Source organism: Cryptomeria japonica, chromosome 9 (genome assembly GCF_030272615.1).
Source record: "Cryptomeria japonica chromosome 9, Sugi_1.0, whole genome shotgun sequence".
NCBI classification, from domain to species: domain Eukaryota; kingdom Viridiplantae; phylum Streptophyta; class Pinopsida; order Cupressales; family Cupressaceae; genus Cryptomeria; species Cryptomeria japonica.
The window spans coordinates 236,023,365-236,034,181 of record NC_081413.1 but is presented as its reverse complement, the minus strand read 5'-3'; the positions used below and the strand labels follow the sequence as shown (position 1 = coordinate 236,034,181).

General features: G+C 32.8%; 1 protein-coding gene across 1 annotated transcript; it reads right to left on the bottom strand.

The window, feature by feature from the left end:
• Nucleotides 1–5,539: 5,539 nt before the first annotated feature.
• On the bottom strand, nt 5,540–9,792 carry LOC131076969 (subtilisin-like protease SBT4.14). The gene is made up of 11 exons (XM_059211567.1): nt 9,712–9,792; nt 9,494–9,597; nt 9,256–9,353; nt 9,006–9,152; nt 8,393–8,498; nt 7,559–8,072; nt 7,418–7,476; nt 6,929–7,153; nt 6,725–6,833; nt 6,367–6,580; nt 5,540–6,084 (listed from the first exon to the last, which is right to left on the bottom strand). Exons 1-11 carry the CDS (start codon nt 9,790–9,792, stop codon nt 5,540–5,542), a joined length of 2,202 nt encoding a protein of 733 aa, XP_059067550.1.
• Nucleotides 9,793–10,817: the final 1,025 nt, after the last annotated feature.

Below are 10,817 nucleotides of genomic sequence, written 5' to 3'. Positions count from 1 at the left end.
TACCTTACACTCGCCAATGCAATTTTCATTAAATTTAGTCACCATATCAAAGAAATATTGGAGTGGCAATTCTTGTTTTAGTCTTCAATTATTTTTGAAAATGAATAACATGTAGTATTAAACTATATAATGGCGAATTAAAATGAGATCACACTTTGAAAAAAAAATCTTACTAAAGAACAACCTATTGGAAACAATGCAACAAGCTGAGAGGCGGGGGGAGGGGGGTGAATCAGTTTACTCACAAAATTTACTTAACTCAACCACAAATTCAGATCTGATAATTAGAAATGAAAGCACAAATCAACAACCACATCAATAACACACATAACACCAATATTTTTGACGTGGAAAACCCTTTTAAGGGAAAAACCACGATGGGAACCTACCCATAGTGGGATAATACCCTGTTAGTAGTAAATGAAATATTACAATGGGGAATGCACATGCATTGAGGCACACTGCCTATAGATCACTACTCAAATCACATAACAAGAAGGGCTACAACCCTTGGGAAGGCTCACTAGCTTACAAAAACATTCGGATTACATCTGGAGGATCATTAACTCAAAGAATAGGATCTCCTCATGCCTGGTTACAGTTCCGGTTGAGCACATAACACAAACTTTGATCTTTCACACTTCTTCACACTTCTTCACACTTCTCCTTTGCTACTAAAAGATCAAATCATTGTTTGTACAGGCAGATACTTCTCTCATATGAATATTAAATATATTTATACAATTCATCAACCTATATTCAAGGTTGGCTCAACACTCATCACAAATTACAAGAATATAACCACACATGCTACAACATTACATGCAGACCAAAACAATGTTGACTAAGACATAGTATGGACCCAAACTAACACCTTGAACACAAAACACCATCAACAATTATACCACGAACATTCGCAACACACCACAACCATCTAGTCGGCCAAGAACATTGCATAACATGAACATATCGAAGAAATAATCCACAACAAGCACAATGATCAATGCAGACCAACAACATGGATAGAAAACATTCTAGAAACATCTACAATCATCATGAATAACACCAACAACAACCGTAACATCAACACTTACTATAATCTTCATCATCATTATATTGAACCTCAAGAACACTCACAAAACTGACTACCAAACTGAAAGATTCACTTGTGGACCTCCAAATCACAAACCATCTGAATTGAGGACACATATGAATGTCCCAAACACTGCCAAATCCGCAAACTAAGATTTTTCAATTCTAGAGCAATGCAGAGTAGAATCCAAAACAATGAACAACACTCAACAACTGAAAATCAACCTCAATACGAGATCTCATAGCACGATCAAATCACCATGAGGACCTCTCAAATTTTCATTGAATCAACTAGAGATACTTATCTCAAAACCTTTTAATCCACAACAACTCATTTGCAACATACTGGGCAAATCAACTCATTTAATCTGACTGCAACACTGGAACACACAAAGGAATACGTTGGCATCAATGACAACACATCATTATAGAAAATTTCTCAACAATGTCCAACACAACCTATATGCCTAGAATGTCATGCTCTCACACTCCTTGAAATCCTATATAAGGGGGCCACTGAGAAGAAAAATATTACAATATTATAGTCCATAATTTTTTCTCTTCTCTACAAATAATATTAAATAATGCAATTCTAGGTTCTAAACCTTTATTTTCTTTCAACAATTTCTCTGCATCACCCACTACCAACAATAAATTTTTCAACGTTCAAAAATAACTTTTACTAGTCCACCTTTATTTCATTCTCTACACTCTTCATCCTACCTCTTGTTCACAACATGTTATATACTATGATTGGATTTTAACATTTCCAACTATGAATAGATTCTAACATTTCCAACAAAGCATTTATGCTTTTAAATTTTATAATACTCTAATAATGATCAAATGATGCCTTATACATGCCAAATAGTTGAATAAAAATGATCTAACTCATTGAGTTAATAAAAATGCATATTCATAGGACAAAATGGTAGCTTTGATACCATAATGTAACAGAAAAACACAAGGGTAAATTCCTTATTGATCATTCAATTAATACAATAAAGCATTTATAGAGTTAATAAAGTTATAACAACCTAACTATATAACCACATAGTAGTTTTTATTAACTAAATCAAGAAAGGGCATGAAATCGCGTACAAAACCACTGCCATACGAGAAAGGAGTGATCTCACAAGGAGTGAGACTACTAAATAAATCAAAGAGAAAAGTAAAGACAAAGCTATTGACTAGAGATTTGAACTTGTTGGAACCAGAGGTCACAACCTCACAACAAACTACTCTTTCTCAACATGACGAAGAGGAAGAGAAGAAGACACAAGACCTTTTCTCCATCTATGGACCACAACCCAAGAAATGGAATAATCTAGATTCACACAAAAAAATGAAGAGAGAGGACTCCCCTTAGGAGGGAAAACTGAAAGAGGGTGAACAACAAAAGGACAAGGTGAAAGATGACCAACAATTGCTAAAGAAGGCTGGAATAGAGAAGAAGCTATTGAAGGAGCAAGAGGAGAGCGAAAAGAAGGAGACACCATAGGGTCCATGGGACAAGACAAGGTCACCTATGAAACAAGCCCATCAGAACCCTAAGAAGGAGCATCCTCCAAGGAAGAAGGATCCTCAACAATTAAACAATCATTAGAAGCATCAACCACCAAGTAGCAGGGCCATTCCTGTGACCCCTAGAACAACCCAAAGCCAAGGGCCAGTAGTAAAACAATGACAAAAATGGTTCAAGGGGATCCCCTCATAATCCAACGGTTGAGACGAAGGTTGATCCCCAACCATCAAAACCATGTCACTATGAAGAGGTAAGGAGAGATCAATATCCACCAATATCCACCAGAAAATGAGCAAAGGATGAATGATCCCCGAAGGAAGTGGAATCATTGAACAACCTTCAAAAAATGGCTAATAGAGTTTCCAAGAGCTTCACAAATTATTTCTCCAAGAACTGGAGGGGGAAATTAGGGAGTTGTACCCACACCAAGCACACATTAAATGGTTTAGTAACGGAGTTGAAAGAACAAGTTCAAGACTTAAGAGAGAGAGAGTTCTTTCCCAATGACCATAACTTTCCTAAGATCTAATCCTGATTGTCCATAAAAGAAATAGAAGCAATAAAAAAACCCTTTTAAAGGGGGTAAAATTTCTATCTTATCAACCTCGAGAGTTCGCCAAGAGCTCACAACCTAGTAGTGAAGATCTGAAAGGAAAGGCCATAGAACCTAAAATCTACAAACTGAAGTTGTTAAATTTAGAAATATTCATTCCACTTAACATCGACACCACAAACCACCATAGGGGGATGGCACAACTGAGGGGATGAGAAGCCCCACGAGTAGGAGGAAGAATAGCAGGCCTAGGCCCGATAACCTGGGTAAAACTCGTAGCCCCAACCAGCTCACCAAGCACCAAAGGAGGCTCAATAGATCCAGAAAGACACGAGCCCAGAATAGGGGACATAAGAGGGGACGAAAAAACCTTGATGAAGCATATAAAAAAAGCCCAACTGCGGGCAGTGTGTGAGAGAGCACCAAAGGTTAACACCTCCGCCGCACCTCCAAGCACGACCGTAGGGCACAAGGTAGTTACAAAGTCCACAGCCCCTGAACTGAGCATAATATCCACAGGAGGCACAAACAAAGTGACCCAGCATCATGCACCAGCAAGTGGACATCCTCTTCTGGAAACAATGCAACAAGAGAATTATTTAAAACTTCTAGGTGGGAGTTTATGGTGGTCGAATGGAGAGCCATCGGGAGCAACACTATAACTGCATAGTAGTTATTAAATAATGCAATAATAATTTAAGCTAACATTTCTTGCAAATGTGGCAATAACATATACTTTGCAGTAGTGACATGATAATATTCATTAATGAAGGCATCATATGTTACTTATCATATGAAACATGACAAGCACATTGGTAATTAAAAAGATAGTTTTGTTTTAAGGAATCAGTACATTGTGGTTGATGATGGTCTTTTAGTACAAGTGTTTGGATAATATAATTTGATAATGTATGCATGCTTTCAAAATAAAAAATAATCACTTATAGACGAAATCAGTTATTAAATAGAAGGATATACACTTTTAACTTATTAGGAAATAAATGTGGCATTAAAGATTAAAAAATAGATTATTTGCTTTAAGACAAGTAGTAAATTAGAGTATAACTAGATAATCTATGATAAAATTTATGGTTAAGAGAATTAAGATTTAATTACTTTTCTAGATGATATAATTTTCATGCTAGAATTGTAAATGTCAACTTTGAGTTTATTGCTTTTTTTTAAAGAGGTATAATATGGTGCATGATATTGCATGTGTCCTTGCATCCAAGAATGGTTATAAAGAGTTCATATAAGCAAAGCATAATAGTGAACCCTTTGATAACAAAATCTTAAGATCATTAGAGTACCTTGAGTTTATGCATAGTTAATTAATGGGTCCACAACAAGTATATACATATTGCATAATATATTTTAGTTTTATTTGATAAATATATTAAAAAGGTACATGTGTACTTTCAAAAAATTGAGGATAAGGTGCCTTTTAGAATTAACGTATTTTCAAGATAGAAGTGAAAAACAAGTCTTGTACATAAGAAGATCAAGAAGTTGTAGATAGATAGTGATATTGAATACGTAAACAACACATAAAATTGTACTTTTAACCTTTAGAACAACAACCTAGAATGCACTATTTCATCGTTTTTGTTTATTTATAATTCATTTAAAAATCCTTTCCTAATGCACTCAAGTTTATTTTATGATTGATATATTTTTATTCAGTGATAATACTCTCAAAAAATATTTACCACCTATGTTGGACAAAGGTTGAATTATTCACCATTATTCTTACTATTAGTGCAATTAATCCATAACCTTGGATCTAGTACTCTATGAAATAAGTACATCTATTCATCATTCATATATTCCTTTAATATTTAAAATTCAAGGATGTGTTATATTGGTGTTTTAGGCACAAGATTAAAATAATTTAAATCTTCCAACATTTAATATAATTAATAAGGTTTATTATGCTAGTTTAAAAATCTAATGTTTGATAAAAAATAGTATGGTATTGTTGAAAATTTAATATTATATTTTTAACTAATTTAAGAATTATTAAAAATGCATTTAGAAATTTATTTGATATTTATATCAATTTGAATACACACTTGATTGTGTTTAACCTTTATTTACATAAATATCCATGTTGCACCTAAAATGTAAACTCAACAAGATAGTTATCTAAGCAATTCTATGATTTAAACTTCAAATAATCTAAAACAAAAATTGACAAAGTTTTTAAATATCACAACATTACCTTTATAAGATCTATTCATATATTTTTTTAATACAACCAATATTCAAAAAGGTTTACCAACTTTCTAATGCAATATTTCCTTATTCATTCGAATGAATGCAATAAAATTGACCATGTTAATGGAAAATATTGTCATTCAAATAGAAAGCTATTTGGGAATAACATAAATAGCGATTGGGCTTCTGACATTATAAATTCCATCTCTCCATGTTAAAGCACCTGAAAGTAACTTGTTGGTAAGGATGGGTCCACCTTCAATTGTGACATTGTATGATAATTTCTGGTTTAAAGATGAAAATGATAATGTGTCTGGCTCAACTATCACATTAATTCCAAAGGGTGCAGATATAGTAGCCTTGTATGTGCTTTTTGCAACTCCTACATTGGTAACTATTCTAGGAAATCTAGCCTGAATAGGTTCTCCAGGGATAGCATCAACCATTATTGAAGGGTAGTTTAGTTCTCTTGCTCCATTTTTAGATGACTCTTTGAAATCACAACTACTAAAGTCTCCTGTAACCAAACGCAAAGTGGTATCATTGTAGCCTTCCTTACAAAGAAAATTGACATAATCATCTACACCTATGTCATACACAAGTCCTGGATCAATTGCCTTCATAGGATTTATCTGCCCTGCCCCATATCCAAATTCGGCATCTCCATTCCCAAACAATGTTGGGTCCATTACCAAAGCTGCATAACAAGTTAAATTATTAAATATTTGGTATAACGTTTTTACTTTTAGTTTAAAGTGTAGTTATAATTTACCCTTTCTATTTAACATTTTTGAGTGATAAAAAAGGTTAATAAAGGTAGATTAACCTTAGAAAATTAGAAAGGATTAATTTTCCCTATATAATTAAAAAAGATATTTAAATTTAAGAGTTTATTTATAAATTCTTAATCCAATAGCAATATTCAGAAATATATGGACAATGAGAATACATTTAAAAAGATAGTTGAATAAAAGAATACCTGTAGTCATTAGAGCTGATTTGATTGCACTAGGAGACCAATTGCTATGGTATGACTTAATAAACCCTGCAACTCCTGCACTATGTGGACATGACATAGAGGTTCCCGATATTATATTGAAGTTAGAGAGCCTCGTGTCTCCTATATTCTTAGTAAGTGAGGTATTTCTAGGCCAAGATGCAATAATGTCGACGCCTGGTGCCGTAATATCAGGCTAGCCATAAGAAAAAATCCATTGTATCATTCTGTTGAGCTACTCTTAAATTTTTAATCAATAGATGGGAATTTTTACCACATTAGTGCACACTTGGTGAAATTCATAAACTATATTTCAATCCATTATTATAAAAATTCTTACCTTGAGAATGCCAAATGTGATTGGATTATAACCTCGAGATGAGAAAGAAGCTACAATGGGTGCCGGTGCTTTGGGAGTGGTTGTTTTTAGAATTCGTGCAACGGGAGAGCTAGTAGAAAGCAATCAATAATATTAAATGACAACTTACCATAACTGTTAATATATTAAGTTATTTATTAAAAATAATTTATGTGAACCAATTACCTAGTAGAATTGATATAAGACAATACAACTTCTCCTTGCTTAGTTGATATCGTTGTTGTAGGAACTTGCCATACAAGAGCCATGTCACTAAGTTCATCGCTCATTATAATAAGACCAGCACCACGACCAAGATAAATTGTATAATCCAAGAAATCATTGAAATCGTCGCAAAGAACTATCCTTCCTTCCATTTGAATATGATTTGAAGAGTTTAAGTCACAACTTCTGAAAAAATAAAATGTAATATAATATGTTTTAAATTTCTTATGGAATTCTAAATTATTTAAAAGATATATATTTTTAAGACATTTATTTGATCTACACTATCTTTTTACTTTAATACATTATTTAAAATTCACACTCTTTATTTAAATCTTAATAATAATAGTGAACTACATTATGAATTATGAAAACTAGATATTATTAATAGATCTCAGTAGTTGCCTAAATCCATGTGAAATAAAGCCTCTAGGAACATGAGCAACATACCTTCCATATATGATAGGATACCATGGTTGCTCCATTGTATATGTGTTTACAGCAATTCCCTGTAAGGATCAAAGGAGTGAGGCAGTTGCATTTTGTTATGGGGAAGAAAAACCTTAAATAGGGTGGATATCAAATAATTACTTTTATAGATATGTTGTTTCCTAGAAGAAGTTTTGATTCCATTTTACGATCGATGGTGCTTGCAGCCACAGTTAAAGACCATGGAGAATAATTGATAACTGTTGCCATGGTAGGTCCACTATTTCCAGCTCCATTTGATACAAATATTCCCCTCTTGATTGCATGAAATGAACCAATAGCAATGCTATCTTCAAAATAGTTGAAAGAACGATAAAATCCAAGTGATACTGAAATAACATCCACACCATCATAGATGGCATCATCAAATGCTGCAAGAATATCTGCTTCTGTGCAACCATCAAGCCAACAAACTTTGTACATTGCAAGCCTTGCACCAGGGACCCCACCTCGTGCGCTTCCTTGACCAATACCATAAACACTAGCATTGTTTATATGATTTCCAGCAGCAGTAGAGGAAGTATGTGTTCCATGACCATGTCCATCTCTTGGAGATAGGAACTCCCCTGATGGTATCGTTCCATTTGTACGATAAAACTTTGCCCCAACAAGTTTCCTGCCAACTTGTCCATACTTTCAGCAATATAATGAAGGGAAGATTACTTGTAACTTTAGAATTTAATATATCTTGGTTAGTTGTCTATTCAGGTAGGGCCATATTTATTAATTAAGACACCTGGTCTGTACTCTTTTGATGAAGGGAAGTTTACTTCTAACTTTAGAAATTTAATATATCTTGGTTAGTTGTCTATTCAAGTAAGGCTATATTTATTAATTAAAACACCTGGTCCTGTATTCTTTTGCAATGCATCATTATCTAATTTCATTCTACTGGAGGTAATATTCAACATAAAACACAGCAGGAATTAAACTGACTTGTTGCAAGTGGGAAAATCAGATGTTGTGTGACATTCGCCCCTCCATTTGGATGGCACTGGACCAAATCCTACCTCGTTGTAACTTTCTGATTCTGGCCATATTCCTACAACACCATATACTCTGGAAATTAATACCTTGAACATTATGACATTATTCATTTCAATTTAAAAAAATAAAAAAATAATTTTGGATTTCATCTCATCAACATGAAAAAGAATATTTCTAATTTTGATTGCATGAATTTTTCATAATGTCACAAAGAATGTTTTTGAATTTGATTGTGTGAACTTTACTCATCGATGTTTGACATCATGTCTAATGATCCATCATCAAGATGAAAAAGTAGACAGTAGACAACATTAATTAAAAAAAATGAATATGATCCCAAACATTGATTAAAAAAAAACTATTCAATCAAATCCAAAAACATTTCAAACTAATCTATAACATATTATAAAGCAGGAAATTAAACTCATTAATTAAAAAAAATGAATATGATCCCAAACATTGATTAAAAAAAAACTATTCAATCAAATCCAAAAACATTTCAAACTAATCTATAACATATTATAAAGCAGGAAATTAAACTCTTTTGTTTTGACAATTTTACCTGTGTCAATGACACCAATGATGATGTCGCTTTGATAAGCCAAATTAGTGTTTTGAGCAGATGCAGGAAAGCCGATAAAATCCCATGACCTTGTCGTTAAAAGTTGCAGTTGCTTGCTCTGAAACACAGAAACCACACCGGCCATATCTATAATTGAAAAACAATTTGCATTAGAGCCTGTAATTGAATGCAGCTTTCCCAACCATGTCCAAAATAAGAAGAAAAATAAAATGTTTTCAATTTATTTTACTTGAGAGTTGCTGGACTTGAGATGGAGAAAGCATAGCTGCGAATCCACCAAAGCTCTTCCCATAACTATATTTCAAAGATTCCTGGGCTGCCTCCCGGCTTTAACATCAACATTATAATTACGTAGGGTTAGTTAGAATTGCTATTTAACAAATGACATCACCTATATTTACAGTCCTTTCAAAATAGAAAACTGCTAACCCAACAAAAAGATTATCATAGGTAAGATATAAAATAACCTTGAATGCACAGATTCAAGCATATCATGGTGTATTGACACAGCTGCTGTGTGAGAATCTCCATTAGCTTGTGATGGAAGGTTGCCCATGTAGACCACATAAAGCTTATTGCCACAACAATTCAGAAAACATTACTCTCATGCTTCCAATTTAGTTAAACCTAATTTACTGAGGTTTATAAACATCCAATAGCATGAATGAGAAGAGTGAAAAAATACCTTTGTATCTTCCCCTGCAGACAACAATACGAGAATGCACAACATGGAGAAAATAAGATAGCTTATTCTCGGAGAGGCCATTGCAGCTCTAGTTTATACCATTACACAAAAACTGTGATATGAAAATATGAGGAAATGAGTCGCTATTTTAGAGGGAAATCATGATAAGTTCACTCTCTAGTTTATGTCGATCATCGTGAGAAATATATATAAAAAAGGAAACAATAAAGGATTTTCTCTTTTTACAATGTTTGAAACGGTCAACAATAGACTACGCAATCGAGAATGGCTTGTTATAAATATTTAAGGTCAAGTAAAATCGTAACATATATAGCAGGGGATCTGAATCATTAGATTTCCCTCAGGGAATTCGCCAAGGAAAGCATTATCAATAAGGTGTGCATTTTTATCATCGACCTTTGTAATGAATTATTATATTTTTTATTTATAAAACAGTTAATTAGAATTTATTTATTAAAAAACATATATTTTATTAATCTAAACACATAGGAATCATATAACAATTGATTACTAAATAATATATTGACTTGTTTTGGAGTGTGCTGTTTTTAATTATTAAATGATCAAGTATCCTTGAATTTAATTTTTGTGAACATTAAATATATGAAATTTAGAGTGATGTTAATTGTTATTCTTTTTTTTCACAAATCTTTTAAGGTGTTGGACTTAAAAGGAGTTTTTATTATATATCTTTTATAATTGACTATTCTTAACATACATGGGTCCATTTCCTTAGGAGTAAATTTTAAGTCTGGTCAAATTTTAAATAGTTTAAGGGTATTTAAAAAATTATAGTAGTGAGAAGATTAGATTTTTCAAGAATAATATTTATGGGGGGTTGATTTCATATACTTTGAAACATTCTCTATGAAGCACAAAATTGAGACATAAAACAATACCACATCCTTTAGTAGAACTGAGTTGTAGCAAGAATGAAGAGGATATTGATTGAGAGGGCTATGAGGGTGTTTAGTCGAGTCAACTTAAAGAAAAAATTTAGGAAAAATGTTTGATATGAATTATTATTCGATTAGACGTCTCCTACATTAGCTCTCATTGATAAGATCTATAGAGATATGGATAAT